We start from the raw sequence: 22,971 nt of genomic DNA, 5'->3' as shown, positions 1-22,971 counted from the left end.
ACGCAAAAATCCGGGGCAACATTTAAAAAAAAGAAATTCTCGACCTTCGTCAGTTGTCCGGGGCGCGTTCCAAATTAAATTTGCTTTACACTGTGTGAGTGTTCGAATGAAGCGTAATTTAATAAAAGTGATTTAGTAGCTAACTGGGTACAGTAAGAAGAAATATTTATTAGGGTGCATCCACGTCACACGAATTTCGAGGTTTTTTTTTTACCCCTCCCCCTCCTTGTCCCACTGGTCACATTTGGCAAACCCCTCCCCCCTGGTGTGACGTCGCATTTTTTAAATGAAATCGGCAAAGTATTATTAATATTTTATCAAAATATTTTTGACAAAAGAAATGCCTATTAGTAATTTTATAACCCAAAACAGATTAAGAAAGAAAATTAAATGATTAAAAACGATTATAGTTCCAAAAACTTTTTATTTACCTGTACAGCGAATAAAATAATTTAAATAAATTAAAGTGACGTCACATAGTTTGTGACTCCCCCCTTCCCCTTGTCACAACATGTCACATTTTCTTGATTCCCCATACAAACTTCCACCCCCCCCCTTTCACCCCCTTAAAGGATGACTTTTGGGATAACAACTATCCTATGTCCTTCCTCGGGACTCAAACTATTTCTATACCAAATTTCAACTAAATCGGTTCAGCGGTTTAAGCGTGAAGAGGTAACAGTGTAACAAACAGACAGACAGACAGACACACTTTCGCATTTATAATATTTGTATATGGAAGTATGGATTATCTCATCCTTATCATGCATCCGTCCATTTCCATACCAATACCAATTAATATTATCAACATTAACTCGGCAAGTCGACATAATACAAAATAAAACTTAAAATGTGGCAAGTCCTCAATAAATGTAATATTATATGAATCAATAACAATGATAAAGCTTATAAACTATTAAAGTTAGTTAATAACTAACCTGTTCAAAATGAAAATGTGGGATGTTAAGTTGTTAATATTAAAGCATGTAAGTTATTATAAATTCAACTCCGAAAAATTTAAAACTATCCATGAAAAGCATAAACACGGTAAAAGCTTAATTAAAACATGACTTACGCACGATTAATTAAATTGAATGGTTTGTATTTTATTCAATGCTATGTATGTTAATCATTGTCGTTTATAACTGGATAGGTATAACGATTAAAAACTTTGTAATAGGGTAAGAAAATTATAGAAATTAAATATTCAAGTAAAAATCCAGTCAGGAATTAAGTCTAGCACTATTATTACCGTATCACAAATCACATGCCTAAAATATTCACCACTAGAATTCTCACGCCAATTTATTATAAGATATTTGATCGGTCGTACAGTTCATTTATTCGATAGATTCAGTTCAGACAGCGTTAGACTTATCTTTGGAAGCCATCCAACGTTCAAAGATGTCGATAGAAGGATATAAACAAACTAGAAATAAAATAACATCGCGTTTTTCGCTTCAAAACATGCTAAAGTGTCTTGAAGACCCTGAACACCCGTCAATGGGTCCGTTTCTCCGTTTTATGAACCTTACGGGACACTGGCACCCGAACATGGAATTAAAATCCACCCGTTTCAAACAGTTGGTATATTACATAACAATGACCTTTTTCTGCAGCCAGTATTTAAAATGTTTGATAAGTTTAGATCCCAGTGCTTTCATTTTCATTCTACAAACCGTCCCTTTTCACTTGGCCATACCTAGGGCGGTCTTTTTCCGAAAGGACCATCATCTCTGGCAGAAACTGATCGACTATATGTCACGCACAGAGCTGCGACAGCTCTCTGACGAAGATGGAGAAGTTATCGACGTTATGGAGGAGTATATTAGGAGGAGTAGAAGAGTCATTTACACATTTTGGTTCATGGTTATCTGTGTCAATACAAGTTTGTGCATTGAGCCGTACGAGAAAAATCAAATTGTGGAGAATGGAACGGATATTTACGTACCATTTTTCCAAATATACGTTCCTTTCAACCAAGAGGTTCCACCAGGATACTATTATTCTATGGCTCTTCAGACAATTATAGCTAATATAATGAGTTCTTATGTCATCTCTTGGGACTCGTTGGTAATATCTACGTTCATATTTTTCGCCGGTCAGCTCAAGATTTCTCGCGTCTATTGTACCAAAGTTATAGACCCTGAGAGCAAAGAACGAAGTCACGAGAATATTATAAAATTTCACCGTTTCCACACGTCTCTCATCGAGTAAGATATCATTCATATTCATAGCAGTGAATTTCAAAACCAAAACGGTTTGTCGTCTTCTATGAGATATGTTTGAAATACTGCTGTACACTTGCTTGCCTTTTACTCTTGCTGTGTTCTCGTATATGCTAGGTCATCATGGCCAATAGGTTAATTAAAGTAAAAGTAGCCATGATAATGTTGCTATCGCCGCTACAGTAACTTCCGTTAGAAAAATGACAAAATTCAGTATTTTATCTTGTCTCCGTCGCATCTATTTGCAGGCACCAGAAATTATTACAAAAATTGATATCATCCCCGATGTTTATATACTTTATTGTGATATCTTCAAACCTAGGATACTGCATCATACAAATCTCAAAAGTAAGTGCCTATAGTATAATCTTAATCGTCTACTGCGCACACATTTTGTGCTGTATCAGTCTTCGCAGAAAACAAAAAATAATAATTGTGTGGTTTTAGTGAAACTTTTTTCAGATTGTAGGCATTTAACTGAAATTTTCGAAAAATTATATATTTTAGTGAATATTATATAAAAAACATTTTTAAGAGTGGAATGGAAATAACAAAAACACAATAGTAGTACATTTTTATTGCGTTCAATTTGGTATACAATGATAGTAACTAATAAGAGCAGGTGAATGCAGGTGTAAGTAGTTAAGTACCACCGCTTGCAGCTTCTGACTCGATATTCACATTGTCTTTCGCTATAACTAAGGGTTTGATAGTTTTGATTCTACAAAAATCTCGATGTCTAAGAGAGCAATAACATTCAGTGGAATTTATTTATTCTAAGCACAAATGAAATATAATTTAATAAGTAATTAAAATTTGTCATTTCAGGCGTCAGGCGATTTACCAGGAATGGTGATGGCTTTTCTATACTGGTTTGGCATTTTAATCCAAGTTTTGATATTGTATTGGTTCAGCAATCAAGTTACAGTAGAGGTTAGTAATAAATAAATAATAAACGGTGTTAGTAAATAGTACATTATGATACAAGTGTGCTACATTGGTCATTACACACGAGGCGATATTGTGCTCGCTTTAAGCTCGCGCGCAATAAGAAAGTCGATGCGTGTAATGACAAACATACTTGCGAGGAAAAAAAATGGAATTTATATATAAATAAATAAAATAAATAAATAAATAATTAGTAAGTCCAAAAAACCTGTCATATGCCTGCCACTGCTGCAGCTGGCGCATGGCGCCCGCGACCCTGCAAATGGCGACCGGCGCCATGTTGTATAATCTACTCGACCAAATTAAGAAGGCTCCGTCTCCATACATATTTTTAACAATTAGTTACAATCTTAACTCAATCGTATTATCATACGTTACCGCACAAGTTCGATAATGTAGGTAATGAATAAGTTACAAGCTTTTATCGCTGACTGTACTTTTCTTTCCAAAGGCAACTAATACTCATCGAGACAATTCTAACAACCCCAAACACAATTAGTTTTCGTTATTTTATCATAGCGTTCCCATGGCGACCTCCTGTCTCCATCATCAGAGCAAAAAATATACGTGTAGGGAAGGCACCCTAAAAAGATTTTCTTTCCAGTTTCTATCTACCACTCTGTCGGCGTAATTAATTTATATATCCATACCAAATTGCAGCTTTCTAGCACTAACGACCACCGAGGAAAGCCGCGGACGAACAGACGGATAGACAAACAGACGGACAACTATATATTTATATAAGCGTAGCGAAACTATATTAAGGGTTCCTAGTTGACTACGGAACCCTAAAACGGTTCAATAAGTTCCACAACACGAGCAAGTGTGTTGAAATAGTACATTTCGATGCTAGTGCGGAAAGTATGTCATTACCTCACGAGTACTGAGATATCTTGCCACGAGCCGTAGGCGAGTAAATTCACTGCCATCTGTCGACACACTTTAAAACTAAAAATGAAGATTTATAAAAATACGATAGAATGTATTTAAATATAGATTAATGATTTTTTTATTTGCATTAATTATTTTTATGATTTTGACCCATGTTCTTTCACTGATATGCGTTAAAATTGTTAAATAACAAACGAAACCGTCAACGCCATCTATACGACTGTAGGCCAAAACTAGTAGCGCCCTCTGAACGAGAATCAAATTTTCTTGATTTTCGAGGCACGTTTTTTCCTTAGACTGTATCCATCTATTACGGAGTTATATCTATCTTTGCTCGGGACGAGTGACGAATGACATATCCGCACGTGTATCGAACGACGTTTTTTAATACAGTTGCGAAAAAATAAGAAAAACAACAAGTAAGGAATGGAATTCGAAACTTTTATATTATTAATTCTGTGACATCATTGACATTGACATTATGAAGAGGTGTTTTTCAAGCTTTTATTCGACTAGAATAGATTTTGTTATTATTATTGAACCCACTTCAATGAAAGCTTTTTTTTCAAATGCATGTTCTATAAGACAGAAACAATTGTAAACATTAAAACATTGTACTATTATTACCTAAATATCGTTATTTACGATTATTTGTGTATCGTATATTTATAAAAACAATATCGAATGTTACCTTTGGAAACTTAAAACATGTTTGCAGTAAGAAAATACGCCTCTTCTTTGACAGGCGTTCCGTTCCATTCAGACAACTTATTAAGAACGGTTTTTCAACATTAAAAAATAAACGTGTTATAATACTTATAATGATGAAGAGGTAAGTAATAAAATATGAAATATGCATATTTTTTGTATTCTTACATTAACAGTAGGTTTTTATGTTGATTACGACGTTTAAAGGAAACTTATTAACACTCATCAATAAGTAGTCATGAATTGGAACAAGTAAAAATTTAAAAAAATTGGAAAAGTAAAAAGCACTAGTTCGCGAAAACCAACTTTCCGCACGCTAAACAGCCACGAAAAGTAGCACTTTTTGAGCAACTGTATTAAAAAAATATAATTGAACTAGTTTTAATACTCCTGATACCTCGTGGCATTTATAAAGGATTAAATAGATCACGCCGTTGATAAAAGGGAGATATATATATATATTTATTTATTTGTATTTGTATTTATTTATTTGCATAATCATGTACATTACATTACATAGATGGTATTTGCAAAGTAAGAGGCACTGATACCCTGGTAGGGCAAAGCAAAAAATATCTTACACACTAACATAAAATTTACATATTGATGTTAGTGTGTAAGAACATAGGAATATGAAAATAATGTAAAGCACCGACCGTCCTTTATGAACGACCAAATACGATTGTTTCCAGAGATGGGGACATGACTTTAATCCGTTAATCAATTTTTTTTAACTTAATTAATTACAGAGTTTATCAGTTAGCTCTGGTATATTTGAAAGCAAATGGATAACCATGGATGCGAAAACACAAAAGGAAGTAGTTTTGCTGCAACTCACCACGTCCAAACGGCTTTGTTTCAGAGCCGGACCATTTAGTGAAATGTCTCTCAGCACCTTTACTGCAGTAAGTAATGAAACTTTAAATAATACCGGGGTACTATTTCAATTGAAACTTTAGTCATAATAATTATGGTCATAACCAATCGGCTCATTTTATATTTCGTCTACCATAGCTACCTCTTCCAAGTTAAATGTTAAATTGTAAAGCGTGTATAACATTGTTTCAGATCATAAGAGCCAGCTACAGTTTCTTTACACTACTGAATAAAACAAAATAGTAAAACAAGCCCAATTCAAAGCAGTAACACAATCCCAATTCAAAGTAGTAACACAAGCCCAATTCAAAGTAGTAACACAATCCCAATTCAAAGTAGTAACACAAGCCCAATTCAAAGTAGTAACACAAGCCCAATTCAAAGTAGTAACACAATCCCAATTCAAAGTAGTAACACAAGCCCAATTCAAAGTAGTAACACAAACCCAATTCAAAGTAGTAACACAAGCCCAATTCAAAGTAGTAACACAAACCGTACACTTGCCGGGGTAAAACACAGGCATCCTTGCAAAGAGCTCTTTAGTTCTCAACGTATAATGACGCACTACTCACAATACTTATTCGATCTATTGTTATATGTTAGATACAATATATCTCAATTTGCTACAGTTAACTTTCCGGGCAAATTGCTTCGAGCTACAGGGCGTCTGAGAACAGTTCCCCGTCGCATGGCACATTTAAGGAAGAACCCTCGAGTCATCGGCCCAACTTACTACTACTAGGAGATACGTTATATATGGTCGACCTTCACCCATACGTCTGACGGATGAAACTTATATTTTATGAAAATATGTTCCTGAACATAAATAAATAGGGTTGCCTAAAGAAATATGGTCAAGGCTATTTTTAAGAAATTTTTGAAAATATATTTTTTTCTTCAAATTTCACCGATTTGTCTGACGAACGGAATAAGTTCCAATGGAAAGTATACAACTTCTACAACATGAATAAATTAGGTTGCCTATGTTTTTCCAGGTGAGTTAAAATCGATAATTGCACCCATCTGTCTGACGCTTGAATTATACATATATCAAAATAATGGTAATTTTATTGCGAATACAATGGTATAGGTGAGCCCATGGAGGCTCATTTCAATCTACTGCGCGGCTTAGGCGATAGAATTATCAAGATTACGACTTCGTAACTTCCTTTGCCAGCTATTACTAGCTGTAGGAATTATAAATAAAGCCCAATAAAACCCTGCCAAACTCGGGAGGAAGTTCCGCTGAATGCTAAGAGTCTCGTTACACCCTGATAAGATCAGTGGCGGAAATTAAGAGGAAATTGTATTTGTTTCTTATACAGCGACGTCCGCACAATAAGGCCTTCTTGGAAACGAAATTAATTTTGATTTAGTTCGGAGTACAAAAGGTTTAACTAAATTTTATTATTCCTCGTGCACTGTTCGAGCGTTTAATCCTTTTAATGTCAGCAAAAAACATGTTCGCTTAGCTGCAGCTATGTGTTTTTAAATAAAATAATAGTACATTATGATACAAGTGTGCTAAGTTGGTCATTACACACGAGGCGATATTGTGCGCGCGAGCTGTAAGCGAGCGCGCAATAAGAAAGCCGTTGTGTGTAATGACCAATGCACACGCGTTTCATACTACGTTTTTCAACACACTTGCGAGAAAAAAAGAAACTCATATTAATCAAATTTTAATAGTTAAAACAGTTAGTATTGTGTGTTGCATCTGTCATACTGCCGGCCGCCCCTCGCCCCGGCCGCGGGCGGCGCGGCGGGCGGGCCGGCCGGGCCGCGCACCGCGCAGGCGCGAGGAGCGCGCCAGTGCCCGCCAGTCTGACCAATTAAAGAAGGCTCCCTTTCCATGCATATTATTAGCAATCAGTTACCTTCTTAATTGAGTCGGATAATATAATGAAAGAGCACTAGTGGAATAATACACTGAAAGAGCACGCGTGTTTAATATCTAGGATTATGAGCCAAAAATCGGTGGAATAAAAACGTCGTTTTGAGCAAGTGTGTTGAAAAAATAATAAAACACTTGCACAACTAGCCTATATATACTAGATAAAAGTTTATATAATAGGTAAAGTATGTATAGTTAGTCAAGCAAATCTTGTCATTAGAAAAAGGCGCGAAATTCAAATTTTCTATGGGACGGTAACCCTTCGCGCCTACATTTTTTAAATTTGCCGTCTTTTTCTACTGACAGGATTTGCTTGACCAAGTATAGTCATGTTAATAAAAGGCATACTTATGTTTATAACATTGTATTATTTATTAAAACATGCTTTACATATGGAAATATACACTGATAATTATACCCTGACCACTTAATAAAAAAATACTTAGACTAATTACACATAGACAGATGGTCCCCATACGGCTAATCGGCCAAAAGTGAAGCCGAAACAAGATTGATGTGTGCGTGGAATGCTCGTGTTTTACGCCCAGCAACACACACACATATATACAAAAATATGTTGCCAGTATATATTTATTTCCCTCGAAGTAGGGAAATTTTAACATCATCCTTACACTTAGTTATTAATAATTTGGAAGTGTGTAGATATTTTGTTGAAAAAGCTTTTTATGTTTTTTTTAGAGATTTATTTAATTTCTGTACTTTGTGAAATATGGTTTCAATAAAAACGGCGCTCTGCGTGTCCAATACAATGATGCATTTAGGATGCTGTTCAGGTTGCCGCGGTATTGTAGTGCCTCAGCGATGTTTGCTGAGGCTCAAACAGACTGTTTTTTTGCCATCATGAGGAATTGATGCGCGTCACTCCTCAATCGCAGACTAAACAGCACGAACAGCATCCTAAGTACGCTGGCGCAGCGTTGGGACTCGCCCCTAGTCAAGCGGTACATGCAGCTACACGCACCTGTTGCTGTTGCTGCTCCGCCGCGAAAGTTATAAATGTAATGTTCTGTTATGTAATGTTTTGTTCTGTTTGTTTTGTCCAATTGTATGTCTTGTCTAATTAATTGTAATACTAACTCTAGATTAAGTTATTGTATGACCTAACCCTATGGACGTCAAGTTCGAAATAAAGAATTTCAATTCAATTCAATTCAATTCAAAAATAAGCTGATACGTTTTTACTATTTTTTTATTTAACAAATGTATATAAAATAATAAAAATCATTGTGTTGCTTTAGGAAACCACGATGCAAGTGAAACTTTTTTTCGTATTGTAGGCATTTAACTGAAATTTTCCGAAATTTAAATCTAAAACGAACATTACACAAAATAAAAATAAGAAAAAACTAAATAAATAAATAATCTTATTTGATTAAAAAACTTTAATTTTTGAAATAAAAGAATGAAAAATGTTAAAATATATAATTTTCTATAATTATACAAGGAACTTCAATTAAGCGTATTCATTTTAGAATGTAAGTTCATGTCCCATTTGGAGGAAAAAACATTCACTACACTGGCAACATTTATAAGAAATGGCGGCTGACGAAAATTTGGCTTTTTGTATTTACGATTACCTAAAAATATCACATTAAACTCGATACTAACCCGTGAAATGTAATATAAGGCGGTTTGTTTTTATGATTTGATGCGTTGTGACACATTCACTGCACAAACAATCATCTTTCCTGTTTTTGATTTTTAAACGGGAGGTGTACACAAACCGATTTGACCTTGAGTACTGCGAGGGCCGTTCGAATACGATGACACGAGTGTGACGTGACGTCGCACTTGAAATGGCTTCACTAGCGATGGACGGACTAGGCATCTATGCCTTATAATTCTGTGAAAAAATAATTCACAAGGTTTTCAGTAATACAAAATAAATAACTTAAAGGGCGTAACACACCGTCGCACCGCACCAAGGTCATTGTGCGACGCATCCATAAGTAAGAGCGAGAAATTAGCGATATCTCTTTCTCGCTCTTAGTTATGGGTGCGTCGCACAATGACTTTGGTGCGGTGCGATGGTGTGTTACGCCCATAACTATGTGACACGTGTTGCCAAGTGTCCCATATTTCCATGAAAAAAAATTAAAAACATGGAAATATGGGACACTTGGCAGTACTGGCGCACGTGTGCGGCAATTTGTAAGGTAGGATCGCACCGTTTTGACGGTTCGGTGCGATAGTGCCCACGCCAGTACTACCTATTCCTAGAACAGTTCCAAGGTCGCGGTGCGGTGCGATGGTGTGTTACGGCCTTTAAACAGACGGAATTCTGTATTGATAGATGGCGCTTGCGCACAGACTAGCTCTTGCGTGACCGACGAATGATTAATATTAATAGTTGGTGAAACCAAATTGTCAGTAAATAAGAAAAAAAAACTATACTCATCCTTTCTTTTGGGTGCTAGTACTAGTGTAAGACAAAGATAGTATGATTCTCTCTGTCTTTGTTTGAAACACAAGTGTGGAGTGCCCTTTAGACTCATTTGAAAGGGACGACCATAGACATAGTATCAAGTTTCTATTAGAAATTACCATGTGTGTGCTGTCGTACGTGAAACGGAGCGCATCGCATTCCCTTCACTGTCAGTTTAAAATTCGAATCTTGACGGTTACATAGTGGACGCTGTTTAGTCGTTGACTTGACTGTTTACGAACTATTTTTCAATAACTTAATTTTAAAGTGCTAATTCAGCTTCATTGAATGTTTTATCACCGAAAACCAAGTTAAAAATATTAATCGGTGTTCAGAAACAGTGTAATTTCATTATATTGATGATAGATGTGTTGAGATGAAAATGGTTCGAGCTGCTCCGTTGATCGGGGCAAAGTTAAAGTCTGGTGCTTTGCCATCAAAGTGTGGATCTACGCTGAACATGGCAGCTAATATAAAAGTGGTGGTACGCGTCCGGCCTTTGAACGAAAGGGAAAAGGGGGCAAACAACCGTGTGGTGGTCGATGTTGTTGACGATACTATGTTAGTTTTTGATCCCAAGGAAGAAATGCGTCCGTTTTTCTACCAAGGCGTCCAGCAGCCAACAAAGAATGTGTTACGGCGAGCGAATAAAGAGCTGAAGTTTGTATTTGACAATGTTTGTGGCCAAACAGCTAGTAATAAGGATATTTTCGAGTCGACTACTAAAGATGTCTTGTCGTCACTGATGGAGGGTTACAATTGTTCGGTGTTCGTGTACGGCGCGACAGGAGCGGGCAAGACCTTCACAATGATAGGCAGTAAGGAGAACCCGGGGATAACATACCTGACTATGGAGCATCTCTTCTACACTATACATTCCTTTGAAAAGGAAAGAGAGTTTGACATCGGTGTTTCTTATATTGAAGTAAGTACTTTTTAATTTAAGTGTTGTATTTTACAAGTGAAATCAGACACTTGCCAGAAAATCAGCTTTTGAAAGTAACACAAAATATATGAATTTGGAAACAATTGCTGTTTTAGCTAGCTGTATAAAGACTATAAAGTCATCTGTGTTAAATAAATTACCACTATTAGTTTACTTTACTGGCTAGCAATCCAGATTACTTTTAAGTACTTATATGAATTTAGAAGTCTAGTACACAAAGTATTATGAATTGATGTTTTTGACTGCTTACTTATAAAAATTATGACAGTAAAAGAAAAAGAAGATAAAATCATAAACACCACTGTGCTTTTACCTAACCCTTAAAGGATTTGCCACACTGGATACGTTCTACGGGCAGCGGTCAGGTCAAACCCGCATTATGTATGAACAACATTGACAGCAACCTTTGAAGTTGAAGTTGACCTGACTGGTGCCCGCAGAACGCATCCAGTGTGGCGAATACTTTATAGGGCACACTTGGATATTCGTTTTGTAACTTCAGCCCTTGAATTTTAAATATTAACCTTTCGTATGCTTACAAGCAGATCTGCTCCAAATACAAATGGTGGCAAAAAAATATGTGCATTCCCGTTGCCAGTGAGGTTTTAGGATTATACTAAGCAACTTTTACTATGGACTTTTATTTCGATATTGCGAAAAAAATTTGGCTGTTTCATACATTTTGGCTGGTCCATTTTCTACGGGAGGGTATATGTTTTTTGCGATTTTGTACTAAAAGTTGCTCAGTATAATCCCAAAACCTCCCTGGTAATGGGAATGCACTTATTTTTTAGCCACTGTGTATTATTATATTATTATTATTTAAGCTTTGTTTGTTCTACAGTCAAGTTTTTTTCTTGTTTTTGTGTTTTTACTTTGGCTTTGTTTTGGGGCTGACTGCAGATCCCAACTGCTGGGTAAAATCCTCCTCACTTTTTCTCCACTCATCCCTGTCTTGGGCTTTTTGGAGCCAGTCTTTTCCTGCGACGGAGGAGATGTCGTCTATCCATTTCTTTTTGGGCCTTCCTGAGCGCCTCCGTCCTACAGGTCCAGTCCACTTTGTTGCTTCCAGTGTCCATCTTTTGTCCCGATATCTGGATACATGACCTGCCCATTGCCATTTTAGATAAAGAGTTTGTTGAAGAGCGTCTGTAAGTTTGGTCTTTTGACGTATTATTTCGCTTCTAATTTTCTGTATTTTTCTTATATTTAATAGACTTCTCTCCATCGATCTTTGACAGGTCGTTATAGCTTTACACACTTTATTTGTGTATGTCCAAGTTTGGCTTCCGTAAGTTAGACTTGGCAGGATACAGGTGTCCATAACGATTTTTAACGATTTAAACGAACGCCACTGTGTATATTCAACTTAAACATGAAGTTGTCACGATTGCTATTTATATGTCAATTTTTTTACATGTGCATATGAAAGGTTAAGAACCCTTATTATGTACTTGTTGCACACAATATGTTTTTTGTCTGTTATATTATTATAAATGTTGCTAAATTACTGTTTTTGATAAATATGCTTTTTACATTATGGACGAGTCTATTTACTATGTAAATCATAATTCAGCATATTAAAAACACACATTCTCCCAGGTCTACAATGAAAATGTTTACGACCTTCTCAAACCCTCAAAAACCCCCCTCCAACTCCGAGAAGACTCAAAGTACGGAGTGATGGTTGCCGGGCTGACGTTAGAGAACATCAACACTGCCCGGGAACTGCTGAATATGCTGGAGAACGGGAACAAGAACAGAACGCAGCACCCCACTGATGCCAATGCAGAGAGCTCGAGGAGTCATGCTGTTTTCCAGGTACTTTTCTAGTCTAGGGTTTAGATCATCAACACTGCTTGGGAGCTGCTGAGTATGCTAGAGAACAAGAACAGAACCCAGCACCCCACTGATGCCAATGCAGAGAGCTCGAGGATTCACGCAGTTTTTCAGGTATTTTTCTAGTCTAGGGTTTCTCGCAGTCAGGTACACTAAACCCCAGGGTTTCTCCAGTTGTTGTAAAGGTTTTGCAACAAGACACCATGACCATACATCGGGGTTTTTGGTGTGGGAATGTTTTACACTATCAAAAAAATAAGCACATTTGTTGCACATTACTACCTATTTCTAATTCATAGTTATTTTACAATAAACAAAGTTATAATACACAAAATCACCCCACCAAAAACCGCTATGTATGCTCATAACAGGCAATGAGTGGCTGGCTCAATTTTGCAGCTAAGAAAAGGAGTTCAGTAAAATAATAGAAGTAGACTGACCCTGTTTTAGACACGGAACATTTTCAAGCCTGATGACTAATGATGTATTATGCAAATAGTGTACAGTTTCAACAGAATTCCAAGTCAAACATTTTTTTATTTTTTTTTATTTTTTTTTATTTTTTTTTATTTTTTTTTTCATTACATTTCACAGCATAACAGTGATCCAAAGCACTGTGAAACCAATAGACATTTCACACACATAGTAAACAAATCAAAATTAACATATAACAGAAGAACATAAACAAAGATTAAAATTTCATGAGCGCTGTTTGACTCCATCATTTCAGATTTCATATTTAATTGTTTGTAAAATTACACAACATCTGCTATCTGAAGACAGTGCTGGTGACCGTTGTTACGTATGACGCGGTGTAATGTAATGACTGTATAGAAGGTTTAAGATCCTTTAACTCCATCAAGACGCGCCGTAACTCCATATGCCTCGACCATGTAGATGCTCACAACTATATTACTCGAAGCATGATGCTGGCGGAATCATCTGCCATACATTTGTTTATCACAGATCAGTCAATACAATAAGAGAGAGAGAGAGATATTATCTATACAAGTGATTTGCAAGGCTTGTGGGTAGTAAATATTTATTTATTTAAACTTTATTGCACAAAATATATACAACAATGTACAAATGGCGGACTTAATGCCAAATGGCACTCTCTTCCAGTCAACTAAATATCAGATTGTACTAACTAACATAATATTATTCAGGTGTATATAAAAATGCGGTACAAGACGAGCGGCCAAGCCCGAGTCGTAAAACTCTCCATGATCGACTTGGCGGGCAGCGAGCGCGCGTCCGCCACTGGCAGCAGCGGCGAGCGCTTCAAAGAGGGTGCTAATATCAACCGGAGCTTGCTGTCGCTGGGGAACTGCATCAACAAGCTTGCTGACGGGAGCAGCTACATACCTTACAGGTGACATATATTTAAACTAAAGTGTCATCATCATCTTCCTCGCGTTGTCCCGACATTTTTGCCACGGTTCATGGGAGCCTGGGGTCCGCTTGGCAACTAATCCCAAAAATTGGCGTCGGCACTAGTTTTTACGAAAGCGACTGCCATCTGACCTTCCAACCCAGAGGGGAAACTAGGCCTTGTTGGGATTAGTCTGGTTTCCTCACGATGTTTTCCTTCACCGAAAAGCGACTGGTAAATATCAAATCATATTTCGTACATAAGTTACGAAAAACTCATTGGTACGAGCCGGGGTTTGAACCCGCGACCTCCGGATTGCAAGTCGCATGCTCTTACCGCTAGGCCACCAGCGCTCTGGTCTGGTCTGGCCTTAAACTAAAGTATGCACAATGATTTTCGTACATAGACCCGCCATTTCCTATCTCTATCACACACGCATAATTATATTAGTTTCTCGCTCTGACAGTGGCATTGACTGCCGGCACATGGGCGGGACAACAAGCGGAGTCCAAGTTGCGTCTTTGGACATTATCTGCCATTGCCATCTGACAAAAATTCAGTTCAAAGAGAATCAAAATTGTAATATTAAAATTTTACGGTGGTTTTTCGGTTGGCAAACTTATACCCCTGGGTGTTGAGGGATTGGATAAATTAGTAACGAATTTGATATGTTGTTACAGAGACTCGAAGCTCACGCGCCTCCTAAAGGACAGTCTCGGCGGCAACTGCAAAACTGTGATGATTGCAAACATCTCCCCCGCCGCCGCGAGCTATGAAGACACCTACAACACGCTCAAGTACGCTGCGCGCGCTAACAAGATACAGGTAAATATGAACATTATTACTTACGATCCAAGAAACCCAGACCGGGCCTATGTCACTCTCCGCGTGACCTCGGATTCATACCTACGTGTCGGACACCGCAAACATTGCAAATAGCCAGTAGGCTGCCACTCTATCTAGCTTTATAAATTGATACTAAGTTTTACGTTTGCGAGGTGCATTTTGTGGTTTATTAATAGTACATTGTGCAACATGGGGCGTAAGTTAAATATTGCAAACGAGAGTATAGTTAAATCGCTACGGCTTGCGGGAGCGGTTTATAGATTCGAGTTTGCAATATTATTACGCCCCGAGTGATATACAATGTTCTTCATCACACTGGCGATACAAAAATGAAGTATAAAGACAAAAGACTGTTAATTATAATACTTGAAACTTCATAACTCCATAGGGAAAACGCTTTTGTATAGTTCCCGCTAAGCCTGCGTACAATTCCACATTTACTGAGCGAGTGTGATGAAATAGTACATTATGATACAAGTGTGCTAAGTTGGTCATCACACACGAGGCGATATTGTGCGCGCGAGCTGTAAGCGAGCGCGCAATAAGAAAGCCGATGTGTGTAATGACCAATGCACACGCGTTTCATACACGTTTTTCAACACACTTGCGAGAAAAAAAAAAGAAACTTTCATATTAATCAAATTTTAATAGTTAATAGTTATTTACGATACAAGTGCGGAAAAGAGGAAATTCGAAACGAGTGGCGATAAATTAAAACACGACCGCAGGGAATGTTTTAAATCGACACGAGTTGCGAATTACCTATTCGCACGTGTGTCGTACAACGTTTTACAGTACATATGGCCCTTTAAACTTTCGACATATGCACGAAAAGTGCTCTTTTACGCACTAGTGCGAGAAAGTAGCACCATATGTACAGTAAATGTCTTTTTCTAACTAGGTATGTATAATAATTAGAGAGGGACTCGGTGGCGTGGCGGATCTATAAAAAATAATTATCTATATATTTTTTTTTGAGATCAAAGGCGCGGCGGGATATCGCTACTTAGCGATATCCCGCCGCGACTTTAAGATAGATAAGTAGATATTTTTAGAAGACAATTATTTTTTATTTTCTAAGGATTGCTTTTTTAGGGTTCTGTACCCAAAGGGTAAAAACGGGACTCTATTACTAAGACTCTGCTGTCTGTCTGTCTTCTGTCTGTCCGTTTGTCACCAGGCTGTATCTCAGTCTCTTTTTAGGGTTCCGTACCTCAAAAGGAAAAAACGGAACCCTTATAGGATCACTCGTGCGTCTGTCTGTCCGTCTGTCACAGCCTATTTTCTCCGAAACTACTAGACCAATTAAGTTCAAAATTTGGTACTCATATGTAAGTTTGTGACCCAGAGACGGACATCTAATGTAAAAAAATTAATATTAAACATGGGGGCCACTTTTGGGGGGTAAATGAGAAAATTAAAAAATATATTTTGTTTCAAACTATATCGTGTTATATATCAAATGAAAGAGCTCATTGTGAGAATCTCAAATATATATTTTTTATAATTTTACGATAAACAATTTAGAAGTTATTCAAGAAAATAGGCAAAAAAATACCATTCCCCCCCTTTATCTCCTAAAATTCTTCGTCTAAAATTTTGAAAAAAATACACAAAATAGATCTTTACCTATAGATTACAGGAAAACCTATTAGAAATTGCAGTCAAGCGTGAGTCGGACTTAATTACTTAGTTTTTGATCCGACCCCTACGGGTTTTTTAAAGACATTTTACTCACGTTTAACATAAAAAATACATTGTTTAAATTGTGTAATGTACGGAACCCTTGGAATGCGAGTCCGACTCGCACTTGGCCGGTTTTTTTACCGTTTGGGTACGGAACCCTAAAAACTGACTATTATTTACTTACTGATTTCTCATAATTTGTTAACAGCTGAGCATCAAGAAGAACATAGTGGACGGCGACATGAAACTCTCGCAGTACGTGAAGACAGTGGAAGAATTAAAGAAGAAAGTCAAAGAGTTGGAGGCCAAGCTGTCATTAAGTAGTGTGGCACCTCCAGTAGTTAAGGAGCAGCCCAACTTGGCCAAGGAGAAAGGTAAAAAATTAAAAATACGCCATTTAAGCTTTCCCAGTGGTAGCAGGCGTGGCTCACTCCGCGATTTCGTCGCGTCGCTACAAGTACATGCGGCCCGCACCGATTTTGGTGTCTAGCCATAGTGGTTGCCGCGCACCGCTACGGAGCGGATGCCTGCTCGCGCTTGCGCCACCTAGCGGCCATATCTGTCGTAATAAACGTGTTTAGTTAGAGAGTCTGTGGTGGTAGTGTTGTATGTACAGTAACAGTAATTTACTAAGTACTAGTCAAATATAACTACTAGTCAAATCAGTTTCTTTTTTCGAACTGTCAAAATGATTTTGCTAATATGAAATTTATATGTAACATTAGCATGTGACGTCACAATCAAATTATCTACAATACTCTTTATAGTTTTCTATAGGTTTTAAAATAGAAATTGTGTCTTAAAATAACTGCTGTCCACGTTTATCTATTAATCTGTTGCATGGTGTAAAATAATTTTTACAGTACATATGGTGCTACTTTTTCGCACTAGTGCGGGAATGAGCACTTTTCGTGCATATGTCGAAAGTTTAAAGGGCCATATGTACTGTAAAACGTTGTACGATACACGTGCGAAAAGGTAATTCGCAACTCGTGTCGATTTAAAACACTCCCTGCGGTCGTGTTTTAATTTATCGCCACTCGTTTCGAATTTCCTCTTTTCCGCACTTGTATCGTAAATAACTAATTTTAAATACAGTCAAATAGACTATAAAAAATGAAATGATTTAACAACAGCCCGAGCGGAGTGGCGCCGTCGTATCCTGGAAGCCGAGAACCTGCACGTCCCCTGCGAGAGGCATCTACACGGGCTGCAAACAAGGAGTAAGATTTCAGCTGAACTAATCGCTTGAATAGTTAAACTTTTTTAAACGTCCGAATCATAAGAAAATTTATGCTTACATACTTTAGTCTGACCCTTTCGCAAAATATGGTGAACAACATTTGTTGAGTGGTGGGTAAATCGATGATCTGATCTATTTAAAAGTTACAGATTGATTGGACGACGAAATTTTCAATTAAATAATTGTTTTGGATTTGAATACATTAAGTTCAGAACTCGGAACCTCCTTCCAGTCACTTAAAATCGTACCTTAGAACTCAGAACGTAGTAACTGATTAGATAAAATGCGTCGCCATTATTTCCAGTCATTTAAATGCGACACAATATTGGTAAAGACTCTTATCTTAGGGTCTACTCCCGCGCTTCCCTTCAGAGAGATTGACAGAAATTCGATTTTTTTTTTAAATACATGCCTGAAAATATTTTTTTTTGATAAAGCTGACCGCATTATCATTAAATGTGTGTATAGGCAAGGTGCTAGCACTGCGGCACCGCCTCCGCTCGCGCGCTTTCACGCACGTAGCCGACTTGGCGCATAGATCCTCCAACGAGGCCATCGAACTGGTGAGTGCTTATACTGATTACCTACCGTTTTATTATACTCGTATAAAAAAATGTTTAGTATATGGCGGTCTTAACATTTATCCATACTACAGGGAGGCTAGCCAAAATGACCATTACGCATGTTGTTATAAGCGGCAACAGAAGTACATCATCTGTAGAAATTTCAACTGTCTAGCTATTACTGTTCATGAGATACGGCCTCGTGACAGACGGACAGACAGACAGACGGACAGCGGGGTCTTAGTAATAGGGTCCCGTTTTTGCCCTTTGGGTACGGAACCCTAAAAATGTAAATGTATAGGATGACAGATGCCGCAAAGTCACGTGACTATTTCCATACATTATTTATGTTCCAATACAATGTTTTGCTACCAGAGTGCAGGACTAGCCTTTTTAATAAACCATAGAGTAACTTATACATACCTTTAACAGGTTTTTGACAAGTTTTCAGAGATAATAAAATATGATATTGATGCACCAAGGCGGTTTGCTTACAGAAACCGAAAATTCGCTATCTGCCTCTTTATCGCTCGAATATGCAAGAGTGACAGAGATGTTAGATAAAGAAATTTTCTTGTTTCACGATAGACCCTCAGATTGTAGTAGTGACGCCCTGGCGCCTGCTACGCAGAGTTTCGCGTAATATTCCCTATTGGCGTTTTCTATCAACGATTGTCATCTCTGCTAGGCCCCCAGGATGGCTAGCACATTTTCCCGAAACTCATGTGAGAATGACGCATCTACGCGACATAATTTTTTCAAGTCGCGCGGGCCACGGTAAGTGTGTGCTAGCCATCCAGAAGGCTTTGATTTATGCTTCAATTTTCAAGGTTTGAAGATTATAGAAGCCTAACTTCATTAAGTAATAATTACCTCGCCTTATGTTCAATTGGAAATTAAGTAGAAATCTTATACGGCATAGCCTTAATAGGTATTGTGCCTAATTGATGTATTATTACCTTCGAAACGCGTTTGAACCGACTTAATGATATAAGTGCCTGAAAGTCCTGAGACTATCGGGTAAACTTCGCGAATAACAAAAAAATAAGATTCCAACATATCTACTTAGTAAATACTAAATAGCCTATTATGCTATAGGGATTGGACGTCAATTAATTAATTCTAAGTTTCTATTCTGTACCGCCGTCGAACTATTTTTGTTATCGATACGCTCGAATTACTTTCCAACAAGTTTCTAACAACTTTATAAACTCAGTTAAAAACTTACATCAAGCTCCAAATTAAATTGAGTAAATTTCTAACTGCTAAATATTAAATTCATAAATAGAGTCCGACCAGAACATGTTTTTTTGCCTAAGCCGAAACTGAAACTGACGGTTCGGCTTTGGCTCTACTTTCGGCCGAAACCGAAACTTTTGTCGACTTGTTAAAATCGTTAAAAAAACTGTGTCGACCGTTCAGTGGCGCCCTCAATAGGGAAAATGTGTTTTCCAATAAACCAATTATTTTCTGTATAAGTACAATCAGTATAATATTAATATTGTTGTCCTACTTGTTCCCCAACTCTCTTTGGTCTTTGTCACACATTTTAGTTTCATAGTATCTACGAAGTACCATTTCGTAAGTGTCGGCCTGGCCGAAAGGTTCGGCCGTTTTTTAGCCGAAGCCGAAACTACGGCCAAAACAGGATTTTTTGGCCGAAACCGAATCTTCGATCGGACACTAATATTTTATCGATTATTCCATTGTTTAGATGGTCACCGAAGACATCCCCCGCCAAGAGCGCGCCGCCGAAAGTTACGAAAAAAAGGCTGAACATTTAGACGCGAAAATACTCGCAGCACAAACCAAATGCGACGAGAGCTGGCAACGATTACAAACTACCTTAGAACAAGCTGTCACTGACTGCCAAGACCTAAGAGACTTCACAGACAAAATCATCCTCCAAAGAGAACTAAGACTTACCAAAGCGAGTGACATCCTCAGAAACAAACTGCTCTGGATACAGAACAAGGAAATAAGCATGTTTACAGAATACATGAGCGACATGCCCAGCATGCTCAGAAAGCTTTACCTAACCTTAAAAGGTTACGACAAAGTACCTCCAGCGTTAGCGACCGAATACATAGATCTTATGAAAAAAGCTAAATCTATGAAATCTATATCCTGGGACACGGAGAATGAGTGTAACGATCCACAATTCAAGTCAATTTCTTGCCTAAACCTAAACGAAGATGATGCCCAGAATAAATTAAACTCGACGGTCGATATTGTCACAGATAGTGACGACCCAACCGATGTGGAGAACCGTGAAGTTTCGCCAAAGAAACGCAAAGGTACGCCTATAAAGCTGGCCAATAACGAGACTATAGTCATCGATGATTCTTTCGAGAATTTAGACGCGACAAGAACCCTGAACTCGGCTAAAAAGGTAAAGCGAGAGGCTGATGTGGTGTCTGATATAGAAAACGTGGGAATTATAGATCCAAACGACTTAAACTCCACTTTTGTGCTGGCCGGTAAAATGGAGTTGTTGAAGAAACCTAAATTGGAGCCCAATTTGAAACTGAACGTGAAGCATGAACCTTTGTATTTGAAGCGAGGGCTGACTGACAGGACCAACCTGCAGAGGACAATTAATTTTAATGACAAAGGTAAATATTAATTTTATGTCTTTAAATGTCACACACAGTCTAATTTATTTGATTTTAGATGAAATTAAAATTATTTTGTATAAAATAATTATAATTCAAGTTTTAGTATAAATTTAATTTAGGTAGTTTTAATATGGAAACCAGCGATATTTTGAGACAGTTATTAGGGTAGTTTAACGAATAATGAAGTTATCAGAATGGCTGCCACATCGCAGATTTTTAGTAAACGGTAGAGCCAATTTGGATTTATATTAAGAGTATTCTTTTCTTTGGTTTTTTTGTTATTTGGATTCTTAAGAGATCCAGGGAACTTTTCAACTTTTATTTTAGGTACATCTGCAGGCTTAGCAGAAAAGCATCGCGACAGTATCTCCCCTTGAGATAGACTAAACGTTTTTTTGTAACTGTATTATTTAGACAGGGACGGGTAGTCTTTTCTCTCGGGCGAGATACTATCGTGGCGCGGCGCTCTTATGCTAAGGCTACTGTGATTTCTGATTTAACCTCGTAAGGCCCATCATACAAAGTTTTCCTATTTTTAAATTGAACCTTGTTGTATAGAAGATTAGGGTGACTTTCGTTTGTTTTAGAAAACAATAAAACAAAATAAATTCTACTTAATTCCGTTAGTGTAAGGTTCAAAATAGATTGAAACAAAGTGTACATTGTAATGCACATTGGGCCTTACGAGGTTTAGTAAACTCATGCCTTTTCTTTCGAAAACCGACATTTTGTGAAGTGTAATTAGCCTCATGCATGAAGTTTATATTCGAACGAAATATTTTTTATTCGGATGTTTGTTACCGTTATATCATGTTACATATTATGTATTACCGTTATTAAAATAATAAATGAAAAGTACAAAAATTTGCCCGCGAAAAGCTAGTGAGCGAAACGCGCAAAACGTCACGTGACGTTACGCGTTCGACAGATTAGTTTACATAAGTGTCATTAGTAGCAAACGTCAATTGGACCGTCCAACGTGTGACGTCATCGCGCTCTGTTGAATTCGCGCCAAAAATTATGAGCGTTTCAACCGCTCAAAATTTTTCAACATTTCAAATAGGTTTTAATATAAAATAATATGAGGGCTTACAAAATTATTTTTATTTTTTCCGGTGTTTAAACGATACAAATTATGATTACAAAAAAAAAAAAACATGCATGGCGCTAATTGCCGATTAAGACCATAAAATACCTAACCTAACATAGATTTTTACATTGACCAGTATCCATGGTGAAGCCCGTGGTGGGCAAGGCGCTGCCGGTGCGGCGCGCCGGGGCCCCGCGCGCGCCCGGCTTCGGCTCCAGCCTGGCGCGCGACGGCACGCCGCTCACCAGGAACACACAGGGTATGTTATTGTACACCTTAATGTCTAGGCAGTAAGGTCGTGTTTCACGTGTTGTGGTACAGCATAGGTGAAGCCCGTGGTGGGCAAGGCGCGCCCGGCTTCGGCTCCAGCCTGGCGCGCGACGGCACGCCGCTCACCAGGAACACACAGGGTATGTTATTGTACACCTTAATGTCTAGGCAGTAAGGTCGTGTTTCACGTGTTGTGGTACAGCATAGGTGAAGCCCGTGGTGGGCAAGGCGCGCCCGGCTTCGGCTCCAGCCTGGCGCGCGACGGCACGCCGCTCACCAGGAACACACAGGGTATGTTATTGTACACCTTAATGTCTAGGCAGTAAGGTCGTGTTTCACGTGTTGTGGTACAGCATAGGTGAAGCCCGTGGTGGGCAAGGCGCGCCCGGCTTCGGCTCCAGCCTGGCGCGCGACGGCACGCCGCTCACCAGGAACACACAGGGTATGTTATTGTACACCTTAATGTCTAGGCAGTAAGGTCGTGTTTCACGTGTTGTGGTACAG

At 38.0% G+C, this 22,971-nt stretch overlaps 2 protein-coding genes across 2 annotated transcripts; both read left to right on the top strand.

Annotated features, from left to right (window-relative positions):
* Positions 1-1,362: 1,362 nt before the first annotated feature.
* Positions 1,363-5,910, top strand: LOC134742821 (odorant receptor 49b-like). Its single transcript, XM_063676008.1, has 5 exons — positions 1,363-2,213; positions 2,477-2,576; positions 3,057-3,161; positions 5,525-5,680; positions 5,844-5,910. Exons 1-5 carry the CDS (start codon positions 1,405-1,407, stop codon positions 5,892-5,894), a joined length of 1,221 nt encoding a protein of 406 aa, XP_063532078.1. The 5' UTR covers positions 1,363-1,404; the 3' UTR covers positions 5,895-5,910.
* Positions 5,911-10,191: 4,281 nt separating this feature from the next.
* LOC134742862 (kinesin-like protein KIF18A) lies at positions 10,192-22,944 on the top strand. Its single transcript, XM_063676047.1, has 12 exons — positions 10,192-10,916; positions 12,540-12,758; positions 13,946-14,151; positions 14,832-14,976; positions 16,892-17,057; positions 17,820-17,906; positions 18,395-18,489; positions 20,204-21,104; positions 22,334-22,456; positions 22,524-22,607; positions 22,675-22,758; positions 22,826-22,944. Exons 1-12 carry the CDS (start codon positions 10,368-10,370, stop codon positions 22,942-22,944), a joined length of 2,778 nt encoding a protein of 925 aa, XP_063532117.1. The 5' UTR covers positions 10,192-10,367.
* The last annotated feature ends 27 nt before the right edge of the window (positions 22,945-22,971 follow it).

Source organism: Cydia strobilella, chromosome 7, assembly GCF_947568885.1.
Source record: "Cydia strobilella chromosome 7, ilCydStro3.1, whole genome shotgun sequence".
NCBI classification, from domain to species: Eukaryota; Metazoa; Arthropoda; class Insecta; order Lepidoptera; family Tortricidae; genus Cydia; species Cydia strobilella.
This window is presented reverse-complemented; position numbering and strand designations above follow the sequence as displayed.

What these genes read in the sequence shown, in the direction of transcription:
- LOC134742821 (XM_063676008.1), top strand. Translation starts at nt 1,405, where the DNA reads ATGTCGATAGAAGGATATAAACAAACTAGAAATAAAATAACATCGCGT. An exon ending in TTCCACACGTCTCTCATCGA is followed by an intron (nt 2,214 to 2,476) that starts GTAAGATATCAT and finishes ATCTATTTGCAG; the next exon opens with GCACCAGAAATTATTACAAA. An exon ending in GCATCATACAAATCTCAAAA is followed by an intron (nt 2,577 to 3,056) that starts GTAAGTGCCTAT and finishes TTGTCATTTCAG; the next exon opens with GCGTCAGGCGATTTACCAGG.
- LOC134742862 (XM_063676047.1), top strand. Translation starts at nt 10,368, where the DNA reads ATGAAAATGGTTCGAGCTGCTCCGTTGATCGGGGCAAAGTTAAAGTCT. An exon ending in TCGGTGTTTCTTATATTGAA is followed by an intron (nt 10,917 to 12,539) that starts GTAAGTACTTTT and finishes ACATTCTCCCAG; the next exon opens with GTCTACAATGAAAATGTTTA. An exon ending in ACACGGGCTGCAAACAAGGA is followed by an intron (nt 17,907 to 18,394) that starts GTAAGATTTCAG and finishes ATGTGTGTATAG; the next exon opens with GCAAGGTGCTAGCACTGCGG.